Source organism: Carassius gibelio, chromosome A22, assembly GCF_023724105.1.
Source record: "Carassius gibelio isolate Cgi1373 ecotype wild population from Czech Republic chromosome A22, carGib1.2-hapl.c, whole genome shotgun sequence".
Lineage (NCBI taxonomy): Eukaryota > Metazoa > Chordata > Actinopteri > Cypriniformes > Cyprinidae > Carassius > Carassius gibelio.
In genome coordinates this window covers 3415256-3440345 of record NC_068392.1, presented here as the reverse complement: position 1 = coordinate 3440345, position 25090 = coordinate 3415256, and the positions used below count along the sequence as shown (strand labels likewise).

The following is a 25090-nucleotide window of genomic DNA, read 5'->3' as shown; positions in this document are numbered from 1 at the left end:
GAGGCTTCATAGAACAAGGAAGTCATCAGCCCGTTTTTATTACAGTGAAAACAGCGGTATACAGATAGGTGAATTGTGTGAAAAATAAGGTGTTTTTTTACACGCGAAACATGAACACATGTTATATTGTACACTGTAAACACAATCAAAGCTTCAAAAAAGCATGAAAAACGGGACCTTTAATGATTATTTTTTGACAAATATTACTCACACAAACACGTCTGGTTGAATCAATCGGCACCAGTGTGTCTGTAATCTAGTTACAGATGTAATCTGTGTGAGAGAAAGACTCTGATATTACTGGAAGCACAGGCTGTTAAAATCATCCCTGAAGTGAAGAGTTTTGTTAGTGTTCAGTGTGCTGATAGACTGACCTCTCCTGCAGTTTCTGTTAAAGTATGTACAGTATTGTTCAAAATAATAGCAGTACAATGTGACTAACCAGAATAATCAAGGTTTTTCGTATATTTTTTATTGCTACGTGGCAAACAAGTTACCAGTAGGTTCAGTAGATTGTCAGAAAACAAATGAGACCCAGCATTCATGATATGCACGCTCTTAAGGCTGTGCAATTGGGCAATTAGTTGAATTAGTTGAAAGGGGTGTGTTCAAAAAAATAGCAGTGTGGCATTCAATCACTGAGGTCATCAATTTTGTGAAGAAACAGGTGTGAATCAGGTGGCCCCTATTTAAGGATGAAGCCAACACTTGTTGAACATGCATTTGAAAGCTGAGGAAAATGGGTCGTTCAAGACATTGTTCAGAAGAACAGCGTACTTTGATTAAAAAGTTGATTAGAGAGGGGAAAACCTATAAAGAGGTGCAAAAAATGATAGGCTGTTCAGCTAAAATGATCTCCAATGCCTTAAAATGGAGAGCAAAACCAGAGAGACGTGGAAGAAAACGGAAGACAACCATCAAAATGGATAGAAGAATAACCAGAATGGCAAAGGCTCAGCCAATGATCACCTCCAGGATGATCAAAGACAGTCTGGAGTTACCTGTAAGTACTGTGACAGTTAGAAGACGTCTGTGTGAAGCTAATCTATTTTCAAGAATCCCCCGCAAAGTCCCTCTGTTAAAAAAAAGGCATGTGCAGAAGAGGTTACAATTTGCCAAAGAACACATCAACTGGCCTAAAGAGAAATGGAGGAACATTTTGTGGACTGATGAGAGTAAAATTGTTCTTTTTGGGTCCAAGGGCCACAGGCAGTTTGTGAGACAACCCCCAAACTCTGAATTCAAGCCACAGTACACAGTGAAGACAGTGAAGCATGGAGGTGCAAGCATCATGATATGGGCATGTTTCTCCTACTATGGTGTTGGGCCTATTTATCGCATACCAGGGATCATGGATCAGTTTGCATATGTTAAAATACTTGAAGAGGTCATGTTGCCCTATGCTGAAGAGGACATGCCCTTGAAATGGTTGTTTCAACAAGACAATGACCCAAAACACACTAGTAAACGGGCAAAGTCTTGGTTCCAAACCAACAAAATTAATGTTATGGAGTGGCCAGCCCAATCTCCAGACCTTAATCCAATTGAGAACTTGTGGGGTGATATCAAAAATGCTGTTTCTGAAGCAAAACCAAGAAATGTGAATGAATTGTGGAATGTTGTTAAAGAATCATGGAGTGGAATAACAGCTGAGAGGTGCCACAAGTTGGTTGACTCCATGCCACACAGATGTCAAGCAGTTTTAAAAAACTGTGGTCATACAACTAAATATTAGTTTAGTGATTCACAGGATTGCTAAATCCCAGAAAAAAAAATGTTTGTACAAAATAGTTTTGAGTTTGTACAGTCAAAGGTAGACACTGCTATTTTTTTGAACACACCCCTTTCAACTAATTGCCCAATTGCACAGCCTTAAGAGCGTGCATATCATGAATGCTGGGTCTTGTTTGTTTTCTGACAATCTACTGAACCTACTGGTAACTTGTTTGCCACGTAGCAATAAAAAATATACTAAAAACCTTGATTATTCTGGTTAGTCACATTGTACTGCTATTATTTTGAACAATACTGTATGCAGTATGCACAATTAAATTAATAATTAAGCTAAATTCCTAACCAGTTGAATGGCTCATTAAGACAAAGTTCCCGCCACCTACTGGAGTAACTTTGAATCAGTTGAAAATGATTCACTGTTTCGAAACACTAAAAACGTCTCACGCTGGAGACACCTGCTGGTCAAAACTGTGTAAATGCAACAATGTAAATGCAATGTTTTATTGAAAGTGTGGTCAATGCAATTAACAACCATTTCATCAAGTTTATTTATTTATCAAACTTCTGAAATATACATAGAATGTACTTCTGAAAAACTTCCTGTTAAATATTTGACTCTTCCAGACATACCTCCTGAGGAACATTTGCCGTGTGATTTCATTCTCATCATATCATTTTAATGCAGAATTTGTTGACATATAATGACATATTTGTATTCAAGTAATGTTATTTGATCATGCTTGAATAAAACACACTTTTGGAAGCCTGTTTTATATGATGGGTCAGTATTATTTTCTGAGAAAATCGACAGCTGGACGCAGCTTGAGCTCTCATATAAAACCCAGAATATTCATTTAACAAATATTTGGATAAAAAAATCTAAAATACTTCTGTGACTGCTCATGTGACATTGTTTAAATGGTTCAAAGTTAAATCAGTCCACATCCTGTTAAAGCAACTGTAAGAACTTCCTGCTCTGTGACTCTGATTAACCCTTTGTGTGATCCTCAGGTTCTCATAACGTGTATTTGATCCTGCCTATGATTTCTTTCTTCTTCTTTTCACAGCTATGTGTCTGTTTGTATTTGGATTATAAGTTGACATATTCAGAAATTAAGAAAATTGGTTCAGCTGTGCAGAGGCGGTTCTACATTGAATTACACCCTGGACGAGACCCCCTTCGAATGAATGTGTTCTTGGAGCAACATTTAATGAAAAAAGAAGTGTAATAATTGGGAACATTTTAATAATAATATCTAATATTTCATAGGAATATTGACGTGTAATTTATTTACTTACCCACTGTCTCCCAAAATGCCTGATAAACATGATTTAAGTCCTGATGTCCTCTACAGATGACAGTATGCAATCAATGCCCTGTTCTGTAACAGAAAGTAATTTTCTGATTTGAAACCCCATAACATTTTGACATAACATAGATGTTGGTTTATGAAATACAATTTGACAATTAGTCCGATTTAAATTATAATTACACAGATTTAAAAATTCAGTTGGCTATTTATAGGGTCTAACGTTAACCCAACTGATGGAAATAAATAATAACTGAACTTGTGACAGTTTTGTTGCAAAACAAAACATTATGCTTAAATTGGATCTCTAGTTTTTGTTGTTAGCAAGCATCATAGCAAAAAGGCTAACATGTAAAACCTCCTTTATCTCTGGAACACAGTTTAAGATATTTTAGATTTAGTCTGAGAGCTCTCAGTCCCTCCATTGAAGCTGTGTGTACGGTATACTGTCCATGTCCAGAAAGGTAAGAAAAACATCATCAAAGTAGTCCATGTGACATCAGAGGGTCCGTTGGAATTTTTTGAAGCATCGAAAATACATTTTGGTCCAAAAATAGCAAAAACTACGACTTTATTCAGCATTGTCTTCTCTTCCGTGTCTGTGTGAGAGAGAGTTCAAATCAAAGCAGCTGGATTTCCGGTTCGCGAACGAATCATTCAGTTCACCAAATCGAACTGAATCGTTTTAAACGGTTCGCATCTCTAATACGCATTAATCCACAAATGACTTAAGCTGTTAACTTGTTTAATGTGGCTGACACTCCCTCTGAGTTAAAACAAACCAATATCCCGGAGTAATTCATTTACTAAAACAGTACACTGACTGAACTGCTGTGAAGATGAACATCGAGCCGAGCAAGATAACGAACAATAGACTGACTTACTTAATTTGTCGAATTGATTTGCTTAACTGCAGACATGGATGTGGTACAGTACAAATATTTTGAGCATCCCTTATTCTGCCCCTTATTTTCCTATAAAGAATCACAATTATCCCTTATTTTTCTTTATGGTATCCCTAGTTATATTGTCAGTAAAAGTTTTCATTTTGTGAATTTTAACTACTTGGTCTGTAATTATTTACTTTTTCAATAAAATTAGCAAAACTCTTTGTGGTAATGCGATAAGATGATATTGAGGCTTACTACGCAGTAATTTTGACATAAACAACATGCAAACAGCAATAAAACTATTAAAGTTATTAAAAACAATCAAAATGTAGCAAGAAACACAAAAAGCTGGATGAACTAGTTTTTTTTAATCTGATTTATCTTTTAGATACTGCACTTTGCTTGCAGTATCTACAAACTAGTTTTTTTTAATCTGATTTAGTTTGTAGATGTGTTTTAGTTATGTAAGGTCATCCAAAGGCAGAGTGCAGTATCTGCATTTTAGTTGTCAAAGGTCACATCAGTGTTTCTGTCAGTGTTTCATCAATTTCATCCTAAAAAGGCTTTAAATGAATGCATTGCCACTAATCTACCCACCGCATGTTTGACTGGCTGATGTAAAAACTTTAAAGGCATTTTTCTCAGTTTCAGTGTTTGTGTGATTACTGCACTTTGTCTGTGTAGGGCAGTGTAGGCCTATTCACAATAATAGTATGAATGAAATGTGTGTTATTTGAAATAAAGTCTTACTTTAGCCCTCAAAAACCGCTACTGCACCTTTGCAGGTGTTTGACATACCAACATTGTCTTCCTGTTTTACAGGTAAAACCACTTTTAAAGTGAAACAGTTTCAACAGGGTCTATTTTGTGAAAGGGAACAACATGAAGAACACCAGGAGAGAAAAGCTGTTTGTGAATAATGAGAAACCGTTTGAGAAAAGTTTAATGCAGCTGAGTGGATTCATGAACCGAATGAAGTTTGTCTGATGATCTTCATTGTTGAGACACAGGTAGGTTTGAACAAACACATTTCTAGATTCATCATCCGTTGGTTAATCTACATGAGTCAGGATTTCTAAAAACTGCGAAATAATAAACAAATCATGCTGTAATGTACAGTATTTTCCAGATGCTTTAGTCTCTCCATTTTTTTCTTACTCGTCTGTAGATTAATAGAACCAGAAGCCAGAAATGACCCAAATTTCATACAGTAGCCTGTTTGGTGACAATGTGAAGCGTGATTCCTCAGCGATAAAATGAAAAGCGTCAGCTCTACTGACTGACTGGATCTCAATGGAATGGGGAATAAGGAAATTTAAAGTTTAAAAGTTTAAAATAAAGTCATGAATGGATTCAAATATCAGAGTGATTCTAGGTGCTGTTTCTAAATCTTTTGAACTTGTATATGAGCTGAACAGCTTTTGATGAGTGATTATTCTTCCAAAGCTTAGTGGTTCAGGGTCTGGATGTGTTTACAAGGAAAACTAAGTGTTAGGAAAATAGAGATTGTTTTATTAGATGTTTTAGTATTAAGTGTGGCACAATAATTCAGAATTTTCATTATTTTGTCTAAATAATTAAAATGTACTAATGTATTTTATTGTCTATTTCTGCAGCACTGTCGATGAAATGAGTCTCTCACATAGAGCAACATCTCCAGAAGCCAGCTGTGTGTCTATGAAGAGTGATATATCCATTGGAAAACCCCCAGATCTCAGTGACGGAGCACTGACCTCTGACACATCTGTGATGTGAGGAAATCAATTATTCTCAGCTTTTATAATAAAAATAATCTGGGTTATACTATGGGGCGGTTGAATGCTAGAATCTGATGTTCTAAGGGGTGCAATTATTTTCAAGGGCCATTATAATGAGATTAATTCAGTAAAGAATATCTTCATTCATGTTTATTTAATTCTGACATAATATTTGACCGTTGCTGTTCTTCCTGAAGTTTGTTTTTCATCATTTTGTCTAAATAAATCAGTTCAGTAGTATATTTTATTGTCTGTTTCTGCAGCAATGTTGGTAAAATGAATCTCTTTGAGAAGAGAGAGGACGAGGAGGATGTTAACTCACATAAAGCAGCATCTCCAGAAAACAGCTGTGTGTCAATGAAAAGTGATGGATCCATGAAATGTCCCCCAGTTCTCAGAGATAGAGCAGTGACCTCTGGCACATTGGTGATGTGAGGAAATCAATGATCCACTATCAGCATTTATGATATTACTAATCTGAAACATGCCTGTGTTCAAGATTTTTTATTGGAGTCTTTTTTCTTTTTTTTTTATACATCATTTAAAAATACTTGTGCAAAGCAAAAACAGCTGTCATGTGTGACATCCCCTACCAAAATCAGTTCTTCCTAGAAACCTAGTGGGATGTTGTCTGAACTAACACTTCTGTGTGAATGTTGTGTGATGTCACATTAGAACTCAGAGTTTGGTGTGCTGGAACAGTTGAAAAACTGTGTTTTTCTCTTACTTTTTTACTGTTTCTGTTCATCTATCTCTCTGATTCTGCAGAGTGAAGAGAATAGATGTGATCATAACAGTGACGCGCTGTCTGACCTACACTGACCGTCAGACCCTCATCAGACAGAGAGTCAAAGACCAGCACAAAACCAGCATGAAGAACAGGTATGAGAGTTTATTTGAGGGAATCAAACCCTCTTGAACAGGATCTACACAGAGCTCTACATCATAGAGGGAGAGAGAGAAGGAGTGAATGACGAACATGAGGTTTTAAAGATGGAGAAAACAGCCAGAACTTTACAAAATTAAACGGATAAGAACAGATACTACACTTTATCTCAGCCAAAAGGCTGAGAAGCAATCTGGTCCGGAGAAGTCCTCCACTTCCACACAGCTCTCAGAACTGCTGTAGCTGCTGCTCTCAGCATCACTGTCCATCTTGCCAATGTATGTGTGTTTGCATTGTCTGTGTGCAAATAAGCAGTATTTATTCACTTGTTGTAACTCCCCTTGTATGCAATCTCCGCCTTTCCTCCACACTCTACCCCGACACCATACCACCAGTGAACAACGCCCCTTTTCAGATTGTTTTTCAAACTGGAGGTGTGAAAAAGCACCTCTGAAACAATGGGGTTTCAAGATCCTTTAAAGCTCAAAAAACACATTATTTTCCACGTAATGTACATTATTGTTGCTCCTCTATGCCCCGCCATTCTGAAAAGTGACGTGTACTTAAAGGCTGTGAGTCAGAAGCACCAGACTGTCCTTGCAAAGTTGGATCTGCCTCATTTTATGGTAGGGGTGACCTCGAATAGTCGACGATTCAATGCTTCGATTAGAGGAGCCTGATTCGACTACCAATCCCGCAGTTGAATATTCGCGGGCTGTTATGATTATGCCATTCCAAATACCATATTTTCCAGACTGTAAGTCACACTTTTTTTCATAGTTTGGCTGGTCCTGCGACTTATAGTCAAGTGCAACTTATTTATCAAAATTAATTTGACATGAACCGAGAGAAATGAACCAAGAGAAAACATTACCGTCTCCAGCCGTGAGAGGGCGCTCTATGTTGCTCAGTGCTCCTGTAGTCTACACTGAAAACATAGAGCGCCCTCTCGCTGCTGGAGACGGTAACTTTTTCTCTTGGTGCTTGGTTCTAAATAAATACGACTTATAGTCCAGTGCGACTTATATATGTTTTTTTCCTTGTCATGACGTATTTTTGGACTGATGCGACTTATACTCAGGTGCGACTTATAGTCTGAAAAATACGGTATATGTGAGCGCTCAAATGTCTGATTTCACATAGAACTTGTGGTTTTCTCACAATAAGTTAAAATGAAGCCTATTATGATGAAGCCGTGAATAAGAATCTGAAAAGAAAGAAGCTTCAGATTAATATTTTAAAGTTCGTAAATAAATCCAGCCATCCCTATAGATTTATGTTTCACTTTCCATAATCCGTTACTGACAGAGGATCTTGTCGGCAGGGATTTAAAACTTTACCAAGACTCAAACGTAAAAATTTTTTTCGAACAGGTAGGGTTCAAGTGATTTCAAAACATTTAAGCCGGTGTAAATATATCGTGGATATATTATTTACCTGATTTACCTCAAGCGCTTCATTGTAGTACTACGCTGATATTTCTTCAGCGCACAGTGCGAGCAGGCCAAACAACAAAGCAGAATATTAATAACTATGACTGGACTGTCACACCCATACCATTATAATGAGAACACCATTATAATAAAACGCTGTGAATCTTTAGAGTTTAGCTGCTGTGTTTCTGCACATTGTTTTGTGAAGAACGTGTCCACAAAAGGAGTTCATTCAGAGCCCCAAAGATGTATGGTGCATTCGGGCTCTTTTTGCAGATAGCCTATAAGTCCTAATATTAACGTTATGTTGTATAAATAACGAAGCGTATTCTATATGAAATTATGAGTTTAATCCCATTGATTAAAAACTTGCTAACAAATGTTCACTCTACTGGTCATCTTCAGCGCACACAGCTCAAAACAGAAATTAAGAACATTAAGAACTACTGTCATATAGGCTAAATTAATAATGAGAGCACTATTGTAAAAATGGTTAATTGTTACGGTTTCGCTGACGTTAAGTGTTAACTATCTTTATATAAAAACATTATTAACCCCGTAAGTATCTGCGATGCATTTGTTACACATTTTCCCTGTGTGTTGACATCAGTTATTATGACTGTAGGATGTCTGACTTGACTCAATATATTTTGCCCCGCCCCCAAACATATGATTAGATCAGTCGAATGTCAGCAAGATTCGAAAATTCCGATTCGACTATGAAAATCCTTAGTCGGAGACACCCCTACTTTATAGTAAAAGACACCGGCATTATAGGCTACTCTCCCAGGAAACAGTCCTCGTCCTCCATAAAATGCACTGCACACATCTGAATATTTAGGTTGAACTGTTCTGGAACAGTGTTGTAAATACAGTTTAACCACTGATTTCTACTTGTGTCCTCTTTTGGAAGGCCAAATAAAGTAGTTTTGCTTTTTGGTTGGGAAGTCTTGGCCTAGTGGTTAGAGATTTTGACTCTTGTGGTTGTGAGTCTCGGGCCAGCAATACCATGACTGAGGTGGCCTTTACCAAAGTAGAGGATTCCCAACTGCTCCCCGGGCGCCGCAGCATAAATGGCTGCCCACTGCTCCGGGTGTGTGTTCACAGTGTGTGTGTGTGTGTCCCCTTCTTTGTGTGTGCACTTTGGATGAGTTAAATGCAGAGCACGAATTCTGAGTATGGGTCACCATACTTGGCTGTATCTCATGTCACGTCAATGAAACACACAGTTCCTCCACAACATGGCGGCAGAGGCAACAGTGAGAATAAAAGGTACGCGTTCTTTCTTTGCGAGAACATTTGGGTGGCATCATGCAAATCCTCACACATCATGATGTAGACATGTGGGGTATGTTTGAATGAGCATTTTAGGAGTGTGTGGTTCTATCTTAACTTTTTAAAAGAAGTGTCAAATATAATAATAATTTTTCTGTTGGTCTAATAGAAAACTTTATTATTAATAATATTATTTTATATGTCTTCTAATTGGCTGAGAAATCAAACATACCACTTTTTATTACCTGGAGAACACTTGAAAAACACACATGAACCATATATCGTCACAGTTGTGTGTTTATTGTCTTCACGTTTCATCAGTCAAAAGGTTTCTTTTGATTCATCAGCCTAGTTCACACCACACAACTCACACTCACAGCAGATAACTGTGCTGTTTAGACTACTTGAGTTGCTGTCTTTGTGGTGTTCACACTGCATGACACTACATAAATGTGACCCTGGAGCACAAAACCAGTCTTTAGTTGCTGGGGTATATTTGTAGCAATAGCCAAAAATACATTGTATGACTCAAAATGAAAGATTTTACTTTTATGCCAAAAATCATTAAGACATTAAGTAAAGATCATGTTTAATGAAAATGTTTTGTAAATTTCCTACCGTAAATATTTACAAAGTTTAGTTCCACAACATGATAAACACCATATTTAATAATAAAAAATATTTAATAATAAAAAATAAAAAAAACACGGAGTTTCCAAAAAAATCTGCATTGTATCTGGTCTGTATTGAAAAGTAAATTTTTCATTTTATGCAAAATACAGTCACTTTGTGATCAACAAACAAACTTAGGGCTTTAGGATTGTCATGTGCATCTCGTCAGTAAAGTCTGTTCTGTGATAAATCACGTGATTTCAGATATAGTGGCATTTATTTCACAGAGCTGTAGATAATGACAAGTAATGCAATATTACGATAATTATCGCAGATGAGATGCATTCGATTATGAATGTAATATTGTGCAGCTTGTCAGTGTAAGTGTTAGGGAATGGCGTAAATATTACACCCCTTACCATACTGTGATGCATGTCCCAGTCAGAACACTGGCCGTGACAAAACAATAACAATAAAACCCATTACAAACGAGCCATTTGTTGCATCCAGTGGGGAAATAATTACGGATTGTAATGACTTAAGGGGCGGTCACACTAGACTTTAAACGTGCGAAATTATTTCGGACGCCGATGCGAATGGGCGGGAGCCAGATAAAACGGTCTCTCCACAGTTATCACAACATGGATTAATATGTGCTTGTACTGTGTCTTTTGCGACGGCGTCGAAAGCGTCTTATTATATTGCAATCTCTGTATCTCTCTCTATATAAATATATACGCCCTAAGCAATAAAAAAATCTAAAACGTCCTCATTCAAATGTGCCATTTGTTCTTGTTTCCTCTGACACTACGAACTATGCAGCTTCTTTTTTATTTTTATAATCTTTTAAATATGTTTTATATAAAATAGGACGCCAGCTACAGCTATATATTGCTTCCTTCATGTTTTAATTTCTGTACAGAGAGGTCACGTAGTGACGTATCGATCTTCTACTGGTCCCACATCTTCACGTGATGCGAATTCGTCAGAGTTCACCAAACTTGAACTTTGGAACGCAGCGAAATGCGAATTTTTTCGCATGAGCTTGCGTTTCCGGTCTGACGCATTCGCATGCGTATGAATGGAAGTCAATGTAGAGAAAAGTGCAGTGTGACCGCCCCATTATACTGTGTTTATTGCAATGCATTGCACGTTGCGTAAACATAAAACCATGTCTGCATTTTTGATCGAAGAGATGCCAAACAACAAGTGCTACTCAACTGCTCAAAACTCATGTTTGAATCATCAGTGGCAAATCCTTTAAATATGTAAACGTACTTACAGACAGTGAGTCAGAACAGCTGGCATTGTAGTCTTCTCTCCCAGAACCAGGAAACAGTCCTCCATAAAATGTGCTGCACAGATCTAAATATTTTGGTTAAACTGTTCTGGAACAGTGTTGTAAATACAACTTTACCACTGATTTCTAGCTGTGGCCACTTTTGGAAGGCCAAACAAACAACAAAGCGTCTCCATGATGTGGCGCCAGCGGCAACAGTGAGAGTCAAAGGTTATGCCTTCTTTCTTTGTGTGAACATCTGGGCGGCACTATATAAATCTTCCCATATCATGAGGTAGACATGTGGGGGCTTGTTAGAATGAGGTGTTTTAGGGGTGTGTGGTTGAATCTTAATTTTTATTAAGAATATCTCTTTGGGTTTGAGATAGGGGTGTCCATGGTTAAACGGTTAACCGATTAACCGTTAAAAATTGTGTAACCGAGTGAAACATTTTGCTCGGTTAAGTGACGTCAATGGCGTGCATTGAATTTAGTTGTAATACATTTTTGCACCACCAGAGACCGCCAGAGCGCTCCCAGACATTTGTAATGTCCACAAGAAGTCGTCATTTTTCTAATATGAAGCGGGCTAATACGAGTGACGGGGCAAAATGCAAGTATTGCAATACAGTGCTTAGATATACTTCAAGTACAACCTCGTTGTTGTAATCTCAACAGCCAACACCCGGGCATCATTAGGCCGGTCAGGACACACTGAATGCGTGGCGAAAGCATCTCAGCTGCGTGGCGTGTCTGTTTTTAATTCGGTTCCCATGTTAACAGGTTAGAGCATGCCGACTGCCTGCGTGAGACGCGCGGCTCAGGCGCGGCTCGACGCGTGCATGCTAGAAATAGAACCGACGCCTTGTTGGAAGCGTTTCCAGGCAAAGTATAATAGGAAAATATGTTTATATGTCATTTTGTACAAAAATACATATTAATTCATGACATTTTGATATTTGAAAGTCTATAGGTTGACATAAATTCAGATATAAATGTAATTTAAATAAATAAATAAATAATTATCGCTTTTCAAATATTGTAACGTTACGTGTCAAACATAGTCATAGTCATAGCCTTAGCGAGGCGGCCGCGGAGTCTGCTTGTTACCTTTTGCCTTATACATTTTAGGCTTATTCTCAAATTCAGATTGTGTTAATGGGCGGCATTATTAGGCAGTTTTAATAGGACAATTTGACCGGAGAGATTAAATATTGTCGGACATTCCTTTTTTTTTTCGGCCAATGTCCGGAAATTACTATGGTTACGGTTACTATGGCACACTATGGTTAACCGAGTATTAACCGCTAAGGGCCTCGGTTAACGGTTAATGAAAAACTTGAGAACGTGCAGCCCTAGTTTGAGACTTTAGTCTTTACAACTTTACAGATTTTCTTTATGCACCAAGAGCTTCACTTCAAAGAGAAAGGAAAACTTGAAATTGCATCATTTGACCCCTTTAAATCGTGCATAAAATCCTGTAGTGTGCACTTGGCATTAGCTACAGCAGAGATAGCTTTGGCTACAGCTATGGCTGGTTGCTTTTTTCCATATTAGGAATTTCCTGGCAAATGTAAGTTATTTCTAAGAGGCTGTTATGGACTTTCTTGGATTGTCGTGATGATTACAATGCCTCGTTTATACAAATAAAAAGTCAGGTCATGCAAAGATTATCTTGTCTCTGAATATAAATTTAGATTTATTTACACTGGCCTTTGAAAACCTTTACGTGAACACACTTAGCTAGCAGTGTTGCTTGCTAAGTAACAATGTGCCTGTGTGAAGTTCAAAACACACTAAGCATGTCGAATTGTTGTTTATGAAAATGCAAACAAATGACACACAAAAGTCTTGGTAAAGACCAAAGATTTTTTTTACTTGCTGACATGGCAAACAACTTCTTCTTTTTGACAAACAGTTTTGTCCACTTCACTTAGACTTTTCATCTGGTCTTCTCAATGCTTATTCCTATTTCAAAGTATGAAAATGTGAGATATTTGAACATGGGCATGGCTTCCAGTGTCACACTTGGATCTGGGTCGGGTTGGATGTCCACAACAGGCTGCAGAGATATGCTTCTTTCATGGATGGATTCAAACACTCTTTCTAGGAGATTCTAGGAACTGTTTAGTAATATATTCAATTGTCTATTTCTGCAGCACTGTCGATGAAATGAGTCTCTCACATAGAGCAACATCTCCAGAAGCCAGCTGTGTGTCTATGAAGAGTGATATATCCATTGGAAAACCCCCAGATCTCAGCGACGGAGCACTGACCTCTGACACATCTGTGATGTGAGGAAATCAATTATTCTCAGCATTTATATATAATATAGTTTATTTAATTCTGACATGATATTTGACCATTGCTGTTCTTCCTGACTTTCCCTCTGTAAAATTAGGATTTAGCTGAAGTTTGGTTGCATGCTGCTGGTTTGCAATGTCCTACAAAAATTAAAACTATTGAACTGAGAGTTTAGTTGAACAGCTTTTGACAGGCGATTTATTCATCCAAATATTTTTGGATCAAAATATGTGTTTATAAGTCTGTGAGGAAAGTAAAGTCTGTTTGTTAGATGTTTTAGTACTAAGTGTGGCATAAGAATTCATACAGAAGTTTGTTTTTCATAATTTTGTCTAAATAAATCAGTTCAGTAGTATATTTTATTGTCTGTTTCTGCAGCAATGTTGGTAAAATGAATCTCTTTGAGAAGAGAGAGGAGGAGGAGGATGTTAACTCACATAAAGCAGCATCTCCAGAAAACAGCTGTGTGTCTATGAAAAGTGATGGATCCATGAAATGTCCCCCAGTTCTCAGAGATAGAGCAGTGACCTCTGGCACATTGGTGATGTGAGGAAATCAATGATCCACTATCAGCATTTATGATATTACTAATCTGAAACATGCCTGTGTTCAAGGTTTTTTATTGTAGTCATTTTTTTTTTTTTTACTTCAATTAAAAATACTTGTGCAAAGCAAAAACAGCTGCCATGTGTGACGTCCCCTACCAAAATCAGTTCTTCCTAGACACCTAGTGGGATGTTGTCTGAACTAACACTTCTGTGTGAATGTTGTGTGATGTCACATTAGAACTCAGAGTTTGGTGTGCTGGAACAGTTGAAAAGGTTTCTTTCTTGCTTTTCTCTCTTGATTTTCTCTCTTACTTTTTTACCGTTTCTGTTCATCTCTCTGATTCTGCAGAGTGAAAACAGTAGATGTGATCATAACAGTGACGCGCTTTCTGACCTGCACTGACCATCAGACCTTCATCAGACAGAGATTCAAAGACCAGCACAAAACCACCATGAAGAACAGGTATGAGAGTTTATTTGAGGGAATCAAACTAGAGGAGAATCAAACCCTCCTGAACAGGATCTACACAGAGCTCTACATCATAGAGGGAGAGAGAGAAGGAGTGAATGAAGAACATGAGGTTTTAAAGATGGAGAAAACAGCCAGAACACAAAACGCTCCAATCTACTTCAATGACATCTTTAAACCCTTACATCAACCAGGATCTGAGGAGAAAGATAAAATCAAGACTGTTCTTACTAAAGGCATCGCTGGAATTGGAAAAACCATCTCTGTGCAAAAGTTTATTCTGGACTGGACCGAGGGAAACGCCAATCAGGATGTAGATTTCATGTTTGTGCTTCCATTTCGAAAGCTGAACTTGATCCGAGATCATCAGTACAGTCTTCACAGACTTCTGCTGGACTTTCATCCTGAACTTCAAGATCTGGATTCACAGATTTATGAGGAGTGTAAAGTTGTGTTCATCTTTGACGGTCTGGATGAAAGCAGAATTACACTGAAGTTTTCAGATGATAAGAAAATTTGTGATGTGACTGAGACTTCATCAGTGGCTGTGTTGATGTCAAACCTCATGAAAGGAGAGCTGCTTCCCTCTGCTCTCATCTGGATCACCTCCAGACCAGCAGCAGCCAATCAGATCCCCTCCAAATACATCAACCGTGTGACAGAAATTCAGGGATTCAATGATGCTCAGAAGGAGGAATATTTCAGGAAGAGAATCAGTGATGAACATCAAGCCAGCAGTATCATCTCACACATCAGAAAATCAAGAAGCCTCCACATCATGTGCCACATCCCCGTCTTCTGCTGGATCTCATCCACTGTGCTTCAGAAGCTCCTGGAAGAAGATGACAGTGCAGAAATCCCTCAAACTCTGACTGAAATGTATATCCACTTTCTGCTGACTCAGATCAACATGAAGAGTCAGAAGTATGATGAGAGAAAACCAAAAAATCTCCTGAAGTCCAACAGAGGAGTGATTATGAAACTTGCTGAAGTGGCTTTCAAACAGCTGATGAAGGGCAATGTGATGTTCTATAAGGAGGACCTGATTGTGAGCAGCATAGACATCACTGATGCCTCTGTGTATTCTGGGATTTGCACTGAGATCTTCAAGGAGGAATCTGTGATTCATCAGAGGAAAGTCTACAGCTTCATTCACCTGAGCTTTCAGGAGTTTCTCGCTGCTTTACATCTGTTTTACTCCTATGAACCCAAGAATAAAGAATCACTGAAGTTGTTTATGAATGAAGGATATAGGTGGGGAATCTCTCTGTATGATCTATTAAAAGAAGCAGTTGATAAATCTTTACAGAGTAAAAATGGACACCTGGATCTTTTCCTGCGGTTCCTGCTGGGCGTCTCACTGGAGTCCAATCAGAGACTCTTACAAGATCTACTAACACAGACAGTGAACAGCTCAGAGACCATCAAGAGAATCACACAGTATATCAAAGACAAAATCAAGGGTGAAAATCATCTCTCAGCTGACAGATGCATCAATCCGTTCCTCTGTCTGCTGGAATTGAAGGATCAGACTCTGTACAGAGAGATTCAGGAGTTTGTGAAATCAGAGAATCAATCAGTGAACCAAATCTCTCCTAGTCACTGTTCAACAATCGCCTACATGCTTCAGATATCAGAGAAGGTGATGGATGAGTTTGATCTGAAGAGATACAACACATCAGATGAGGGGAGAAGAAGACTTATACCAGCTGTGATTAACTGCAGAAAGGCTCTGTGAGTAATCATTTAAGTGATTGGATTTCAAACCTAACGTGTTTGTTCTGTTGAGATGCAGTAACAAAATTATTATCAAAAACAATGACTGTCATTCTTGTGTGTTGATCATATTAACATTATTCAGCTGACTGTCAGTCAGTTTTATCAATTTCATCCTGTGTTATAGACTCAATGGCTGTAATCTCACTGATCAGTGCTGTGAAAGTTTGTCTTCATATCTAAAATTATCAAACTCTTCACTGAGAGAGCTGGACTTGAGTAACAATGACCTGCAAGATTCAGGAGTGAAGCTTCTCTCTGATGGGCTGAAGAGTCCACACTGTCAGCTCTACATATTGAGGTAAGAAAAACAGATATTAAGCAGAAAGTTAAAGTACTATTTTTTGTTGCAGTGATGTTCTGTTGTATCAGTGACTATATCTTCTAGTTAAAAGATGGATTAATTTGGCTGTAAATATGGTTTTAATGAAAATAATGACCTTAACATTTATGTTATGTGGTAACAATTTATGTGTCAGAAAAATTATTTATTCACTCACTGAATAAAATTGTCAAAGTAGTAAGGAGTGATGAACAAACTGTTACTGAGATCAGTTTTGCTCAATTAACACTGAATAAAACACTGAAACCAGAGAGACTCTAGCTAAACTAAACCTGTATTCAGTGATCTGTGCATAAAACGTGCTGCTGTCACGTTTATAGACCTTGTTTCTGTGCTTCCCTGATCTCCCACTTGATTTGGTCATTGACACAGACTACGTTTACATGCAGCAAATAACCGTTCAAAACCGGAATATTAGCAATAACCCGGTCGCGCACGGCCATGTAAACACAGGCAAAAACCCGGATATGTTTATTATACCTGGGGTACCCCTTTTCTAACCCGAATATTTGGTCTTGTAAACACGTTTCGGCATATCCCCATCAAAATGTGTGTTCTGCGCATGTTCTATTCGCAAGGAATCTTGGTCTTTTGAGTAGAGACGGCGCATAAAAAAAACCCACGTGCAGCATAGCGGAAGTAAACAAGTCGAGGTTAACATGGCGAGACGCAGCACAGCACCACACTTTTGGAGACCAATTTCTTTATTCGCTATCTGCCCCAAACTATTCATTATCCGCCTGCTGCTGCTGTTGTTGTCTTTGGATACAGGAAGAAGAATCGGAAATGACGCATATTGCGTCTTACGTCCAGACGCTAACCGTGCGTCGCCGTTTACATCGGGATATTGGCGACTGATTACACATTCAATGTATACAGGAGTAACTCTCTCTGCTCACGCATGTAAATGGGTTATCCCGAATGAAAACCGAATAGTGACCTTAACCCAACCCTAACCCGAATTTTAACAGCTTGTAAACGTAGTCACAGTTTCTGTTCCACCTTGATTGCCTCATTCAATTCACCTGTGTTTTATTATGTCATTAAAGTCTCCCCGTTTTGTTCCTTCCGTGGCCAGTTATTGTTTATGTATACACTTTGTTGGTTTGCCTGTTCTCCTGTCTATTATTATTAAAGACTGTGTGTTAGGCAACTCCTGTGTCATGCGCTTGATCTCCTGCCAGCAGGTGCTATGGTTGCCACCCATCCCTTAAAATACAGAACCGTCAAATTGATACGGATGTGATTTTTCCCGTGTTTTACAAAGGCCAAGGGTTTTGCAGGTTGGATAATACTAATAGTATTTATAATGAAACACATTCTATAAGAAATATAAGAGAAGTTCATTTGCACGTGATTGCATTTTGGCATCTTTGTTTCCATAGCGATGGAGTCTCTAGCGACCAGTTGCATGAACAAAGCCACCATGTTAAGACTGTCGTAAGATCTAGTTTGACCTACTAGCAGTTGCCAAGGGGTAACCAGTCTTAGTTTTTCAATACAAGTAAGACCAATTTACCTTTTCATAAATTAATTAAAAAAGTTATGTCCAGTCTTTGGGTCTGTCCAAATAATGAACGTGCAGTTTGCAGAGAAGCATTTCAGTTGCTCACGGTGGACTTAAAGAGATAGTTCATCCCAAAATTTTAATTCCGTCATTTACACACCCACAAGTTGTTCCAAACCTGTAATTTCTTTCTTCTGTTGAACATAAAAGATACTTTGAAGAATGTGGATAACTAAACAGTTTCTGGTCCCCGAAGACTATGGAATTTGAGGACCAGCAGCTGTTTAGTTTCCCCACATTCTTCAAAGTATCTTTTGTGTTCAAGAGAAGAAAGAACTTTACATAGGTTTAGAACAATCTGTGTGAGACTGATATATATATATACTGTTTGTTATTGGTAGCAGCTGTGTGTAATTGGTTTCAAGTGAGATCTTGTAATTAGTGCAATGGAGTATGGGAAATGGAGTCTAGGGTCATGTGAGAGTCTATGTGGAGAGCGGGTGACCTCTGGTGGTGAGTGAACAGAAGTCCATGGACAGGATTCATGACAATCAGAGCTTGGTTATATCTGCTAAATGCATAAATGTAAATATAAATTGTAGACATAATTATTATATTATTAGACAGTTGAATTAATAGATTATATTTAAATGATAGCAAAATTAAGGGAATTATGGAACAAAAAGAATAAACAACAACAACAATGACATTCCTTATTCAGAATACAGAATATACTACCTTGATGAATACCCCTTTTCCCATTTAGCTCAATAAAACACAGAAAACACTAAAACACATATATTTGAATGTTGTGGTCTTGATCAACTTGAAGTGTCTGATGATGTGATGATTAGTGTTTGTGTTTCCATGTTTAGATTATCTGGCTGTATGGTAACAGAGGAAGGCTGTGGTTTTCTGGCTTCAGCTCTGAGTTCAAACCCCTCACACCTGAGAGAGCTGGATCTGAGCTACAATCACCCAGGACAATCATTAGTCAAGCTGCTCTCTGATCCAAACTACAGACTGGAGAAACTCAAGTATGTTCAACACTAACAATCATCCTTTCATTTGTGTTTTTACATGTTTTTAAAGTCATGAAGAAAAAATTGATCCAAGATACAGATTCAGAGATCTGTCTAAATAAGAAGAAAATATGTTTGACCTCATGATGCTGGAACTGGACTGGATTTGGATGATTGCATTGATCTCACAATAATAATAAAACAGGCTAATATTAGTGTAAATGCCATTCTTCTTAAAATGTTATAAGTACACTGGGAAGTGTTCCCATCTCAAAGATTCTTCATCAGAAGAAGCAACTTATATAACTTTGTGTGAGGAAGAATAAAATTGAAATCAATAATCACATGTACTTTATAAACCCACTCCAGACTTTTCATGTTTGCAATTTAAAAGGGTTAATTAATTTTGTCAGTTTATGATAAAAAACTAAATAATAAAAACATGCATGAATGTTTAAAATGTCTAATTTTCAATGTAACATCCTCTTCTGATTTTAAATCTAGAAAAATCTGACATCTGTTATTATTTTTTAGTTTGAATCATGGAGGACAGTTCAGGATTAAAGCAGGACCACAGAAATGTAGGCCTCTCTCTCTCTCTCTATCTCTCCCTTTCTCTCTCTCTCTCAGACACACACACAAACACACACACACACAAACACATCTAAATTATTATTGTTGTGCTGTGTTGGGTCAGTCCATCAGTCCATCGAGTGGTCCAAAAATTGTAAAGTTGATTGATTAGAAGAAACAGAAGTAGAATTCTTCAAAATTATTCAAATTTAGTCATATTAACATAATCTCTATTCAAATTATAAAAGAAAACACTAAAATAATATACATTATTTTATTTATTTATTTATTTATTACAACATGCCTAGATATAAGGGCTTGAATAGGCCAAGGTATTGAGGTTTCTGTGAAGGTCTATATAACCAAAATTAGTTTTGGGCCATGACACAAAGACAGCTGCTGTGGTAAACTATGTAAGTAAAGAAGAAGAAGGAAAGATAGTGGTTTTGCAATATACGTAAATAGTAATAAAAAAAGGAGAAAAATAAAAATGGTCAAGCAACCAACTTTATAAATTTGGACCACTACTGATGGAATGACTTCTGTTATAAATGTTTTAACCTCTCTTCTTCTGTAGATGGATGTGATCTCACACTGGATTTAAACACAGCAAACACCCATCTCGCTCTGTCTGAGAGGAACAGGAAGGTGACAGGTGTGAGAGAGAAGCAGCCGTATCCTGATCATCCAGAGAGATTTGATGTGTGTCGTCAGGTTTTGTGTAGAGAGAGTCTCTCTGGACGCTGTTACTGGGAGGTTGAATGGAGCGGGCTTGGGCTTAATATATCAGTGACTTATAAAGGAATCAGCAGAAAAGGGGACGGAGATGACTGCTGGCTTGGATTCAATGATAAATCCTGGAGGCTGGACTGTATTAATAACAGATTCACTGCATTACACAAGAAGAAGAACACAGACATATCAGCTCCTTCATTCTCTAACAGAGTAGGAGTGTATCTGGACTGGTCCAATGGTGTTCTGTCCTTCTACAGCGTCTCTGACACACACACACTCACACACTTACACACATTCACCAGCACATTCACTGAACCCCTCTATGCTGGATTTGGAGTTTATTTTGATAGTTCAGTGTCTCTGTGTGAGTTTAAATAACCTCCAGTGAGAAACAACTGAGATACAACAGTTCAGTGAAAAACATACTATATATATATATATATATATATATATATATATATATATATATATATATATATATATATATATATATATATATATATATATGTATATGTATATGTATATGTATGTATATTTATTTGAAAAGCTTAAAGTATATGTGTGTACATAAAAAAGTACCCTCTGTGAGAACAATGATGCTATTATATCTTAAAGCCTATATTTATGTTTTGCTTAAGTTGCATTTATAAATCAGTATAAAGTTTTGCGTTTTACTCCGAGTATAGATGTTTTAAGTGTAATTGAGTATCATTTTGATACTATAATGGAATAAAACAGCAAATTTCTAGTGATTGGAATTGTTAAGTGGAAATGTTGCTGTATTATAATCTAATGGCTGCTGAAGTTGGACATTTTGTCGGATTTGTCTCATTATTCTGAGTATTTGAGTATTGAGTATTTTTTGATCAGTGTGTTTATTTAAATGGACTGTAATATATGAAAATTTAATACTGACACATTTCAATATTTACACATACATTTACATAATCACTTGAAGTTCTGAGCACCATTATTTGTTTTAATCTAGGCTATAAATTCATAAATGAATACAAATAAACTTTATTAAAAATATTTGCCGTTTCAAAGTGTTTTTTTTTTGTTTTTGTTTTTTTTGTTAAGGATTTAAATATACGCATTGTAAAGGGGCTGACAAGACATGAGGATCCATGTGCAAGCTTTTATTAGTCACAGACGTGGTCATAACAGGCATGGGTCAAACAATGGCAAACAGATATATAGAGGGCAAGACACAAGAATAATCCAAGGGCAAGTGAGGGTCTTCGAGGAGTGAATGATATCCAGACAGAGTAATCTAAAGGGTAAATCCAACTACCCAAAAATAAGAATAAAAAACCAGGTGAACAAACCACAAAGGCAAGACAAGGCAGGAAACAAGACAACATAATTTTTAATAATGTAAATAGTTAATTAATTCATTTGTTTGTTTATTGTTAATTATTGTTCTGCTAATATTATGTCTCTCCTGCATTAGACATCATATCAGTGATGGGAGAGAGAATATTAACTCTTATTTTTAAGATACTATCCTTCATATTATCATACATCATTCATATTTGCAATTACTTGGATATTCTACTCAATTTCAGTATCTTTCTGTTTGCATATCTCTGATAAAAATGATTCCGTGGTGAAGGAAATACTACAGAAAAACAAATGTCTAGTACTAGTTCTAGTACTAAATTCTAGTACTCAGTTAGAGATTGTAGAAATTAAAGCATAGATATCAACATTATAACATTAAGTAAAACCGACTAAACTTTTCTGACACTGGTGTTCCCATCATGCACCGGGGCATGAATAATTAATACGGTTGATTTTTTGCTATTTTCCAGCTGTATTTACAATGTTTTATCATTGCTTTTGTTGTTAGGTTTAGTAACTTGCGATCTTGTTACATCTGGAGTTCAAAATTTTCAATTCCAAAATGACACATACTCAACAATGAACCACAGAGTTACTGTCATTGTGCATTGTGTACCAAGTCTGTTTTCAGATGAGTGCTGCATCACTAATTATGTAGATATGGTGTATACATATGTATTGTATTATTTACTCACAGGCTTCGGAGTAAAACATACACTTTAAAAGCAGGGTTTAATTAGGTTATATATTAAGTAAAATCAAAGTATTGCCAAGCTAAAGTTAATTATTTTCTTTGTCTAATTTACTTAAAGGCCGTGTTGCAGGGTTAATTTTTCAACTAATTTATGCAATTTGCTCGTTGGTAATAAACATTTAAACTGTCATCTAAACAGATGTTAACCCATCTGTTTAGCTGTGCATTTATTGAATGAGCACTGTGCAATGTCCGAACTGATTGCACTATATTTTCACTGTTTTTTTTATTTTATTTTATGTAAAATCATTTTCTAAGTGTTTTAAATTCATTTTAAATAAGTACATTTTTTAATAATTTTAAAAGTTTTAAAATTGCTTGTTTTATTCTTGTTATTATTTTTCTTTATTATTATTTTACTTTCTTTTGTAAAGCACTTTGAATTACCATTTGTGTACGAAATGTGCTATATAAATAAACTTGTCTTGCCTTGCCTTATCCATTGTTTTTTATGTTGTTGGGTATCACAAAACGGAATATAATACGAAAAAGTAGCTACTATCTTACAGCGTTCTCCTTTCCCCCACAATGCATTGCATCATGTCACGTTGGGGAGAGAATTTACCAAACCCCGCCTTGAGAGCATTGAGAGTGACTAGAGAGTAGTAGACGAGAGTATTCAGATAGCGCAGATTATAGATAAATACATACATATAGATAGATAGATAAGACAGATAGATAGATAGATAGATAGATAGATAGATAGATAGATAGATAGATAGATATCAACCAACAGCGACCCAAACGCACTCGCTTCCCTACAGCACAAGCTTTCCAACACAGTTTCCATGGGATGGCACCCACACAAGCACCTGCCAAACACAGCGACAGACATGCAGCTACATTTGCAACAACATTTTCACCAGAGGAAGAGATAAACGCTTAGAAACGTCCATACGTCCAATCTTTATGAATACGGGCCCTGAATAATCTATTCAGAATCAAAAACTAAAGTGGCTTCTGCATCATAAAAGCTGTTGTGTTGAGCCCTTAAAAATGTTCCTTTCACAGCTTAAGTATGAAAACTATCAACAATGGACAACATAACACAAAATATTGTGAAATAAATAAATGAAAGCAACCGGAATTATTTAGAATCAATTTCGAGAAACACACACACACACACACACACACACACACACACACACACACACACACACACATATATATATATATATATATATATATATATATAAATGCTGTTTAAAAATGAAATCTATGTTATCATGCTAAGGAGATGACTGAATGTGGCGACTTCACAGTAGAAACAGGCTGCATGTTTTCAACAATGTTTCACTTGTATGAGAAAAATATTACACTTCGCTGTAGACCCATTCCACATAATAATTTTCATTAAAACTGTATGTTAACACGTAGGAGCTTGCTGCATGAATCTGTGAGTAGGCTACATTGGCAATTCGTGGGCTAGGATAGGAGATTCGAACCAAAAGACACAGCTTACATTTGACTAAAAGGTTTTTGTCTTTATGCTCAACTAAAGTGAAATAATGAGCTAACAATGAACTGACTCAAATGATTCACGCCCCGAACTCCCAAAGTGACTCAAATGATTCGCGAATCCACTTTGAACTCCCGAACTTACTCAACTGATTTGCGAACCTGCTCCAAACTTCCAAACTGACTCAAAAGATTTGCAAACCCTCTCCCAACTCCCTCTCTGATTCAAATGATTCACGATCCTGCTCCGCACTCCCGAACTGACTCAAATGATTCGCGAAACCGCTCCGAACTCTCGAACTGATTCAAATGATTCGCAAACCCGATCCCAACTCCCGAACTGACTCAAATGATCCGCGAACCCGCTCCGAAATCTCGAACTGATTCAAATGATCCGCGAAGCCGCTCCGAGCTCCCGAAATGACTCAAATGATTCGCAAACCCTCTCCGAACTGATGCAAATGATTCGCGATCCCGCTCCGAACTCCCGAACTGACTCAAATGATTCGCGAAATCCCTCCGAACTCTCGAACTGATTCAAATGATTTGAAAAAAAATATCATGAAATATGAACAAAATAAATCGTTTTTAAAAGGGTGCAACCATTATAGCATTCACGAGCGCGTTCAATAAAATAATTACATGGATAATACATAGAGTATTACCAGTGGTGGACGAAGTACACAAATCAAGTACTTGAGTAAAAGTACAGATACGAATAATAAAATACTACTCCAGTAAAAGTAAAAGTACTCCTTTTTCAATTTTACTCAAGTGAAAGTACAAAAGTACTCAATTTTGTATGTACTTAAGTAAAAAAGTACTGAAAGATAGATTGCAATTTTATATAGGCTAATTTAATTTTATATTAGCACTTTTTTTTTTTTATAATCCTACTGCTCAAAATACCTTTTTCCAAAATAACCACTATATGGCGTCAAGATATATTTTTGTTGTTGATATGGACTACGCTTACGAGAGTAATGTTCACTGTGAAGCTTACACTGTGATGTACCTGAGAGAAAACAGAGATGATAATCTGATCTTCACCAGTAAGAAAAAAGTATTTTAAAGTTTGTGG

At 37.0% G+C, this 25090-nt stretch overlaps 1 protein-coding gene and 1 pseudogene across 1 annotated transcript; one reads left to right on the top strand and one right to left on the bottom strand.

Moving 5' to 3' along the window:
- The first annotated feature begins 5967 nt into the window (after positions 1-5967).
- Positions 5968-20831, top strand: LOC127942826 (NLR family CARD domain-containing protein 3-like). The gene is made up of 8 exons (XM_052538802.1): positions 5968-6117; positions 7250-7291; positions 13896-14026; positions 14378-16231; positions 16401-16574; positions 18999-19160; positions 19680-19726; positions 20296-20831. The coding sequence occupies exons 1-8, from the start codon at positions 5968-5970 to the stop codon at positions 20829-20831; spliced, it is 3096 nt and encodes a 1031-aa protein (XP_052394762.1).
- LOC127943747 (uncharacterized) lies at positions 6671-6770 on the bottom strand (annotated as a pseudogene).
- Positions 20832-25090: the final 4259 nt, after the last annotated feature.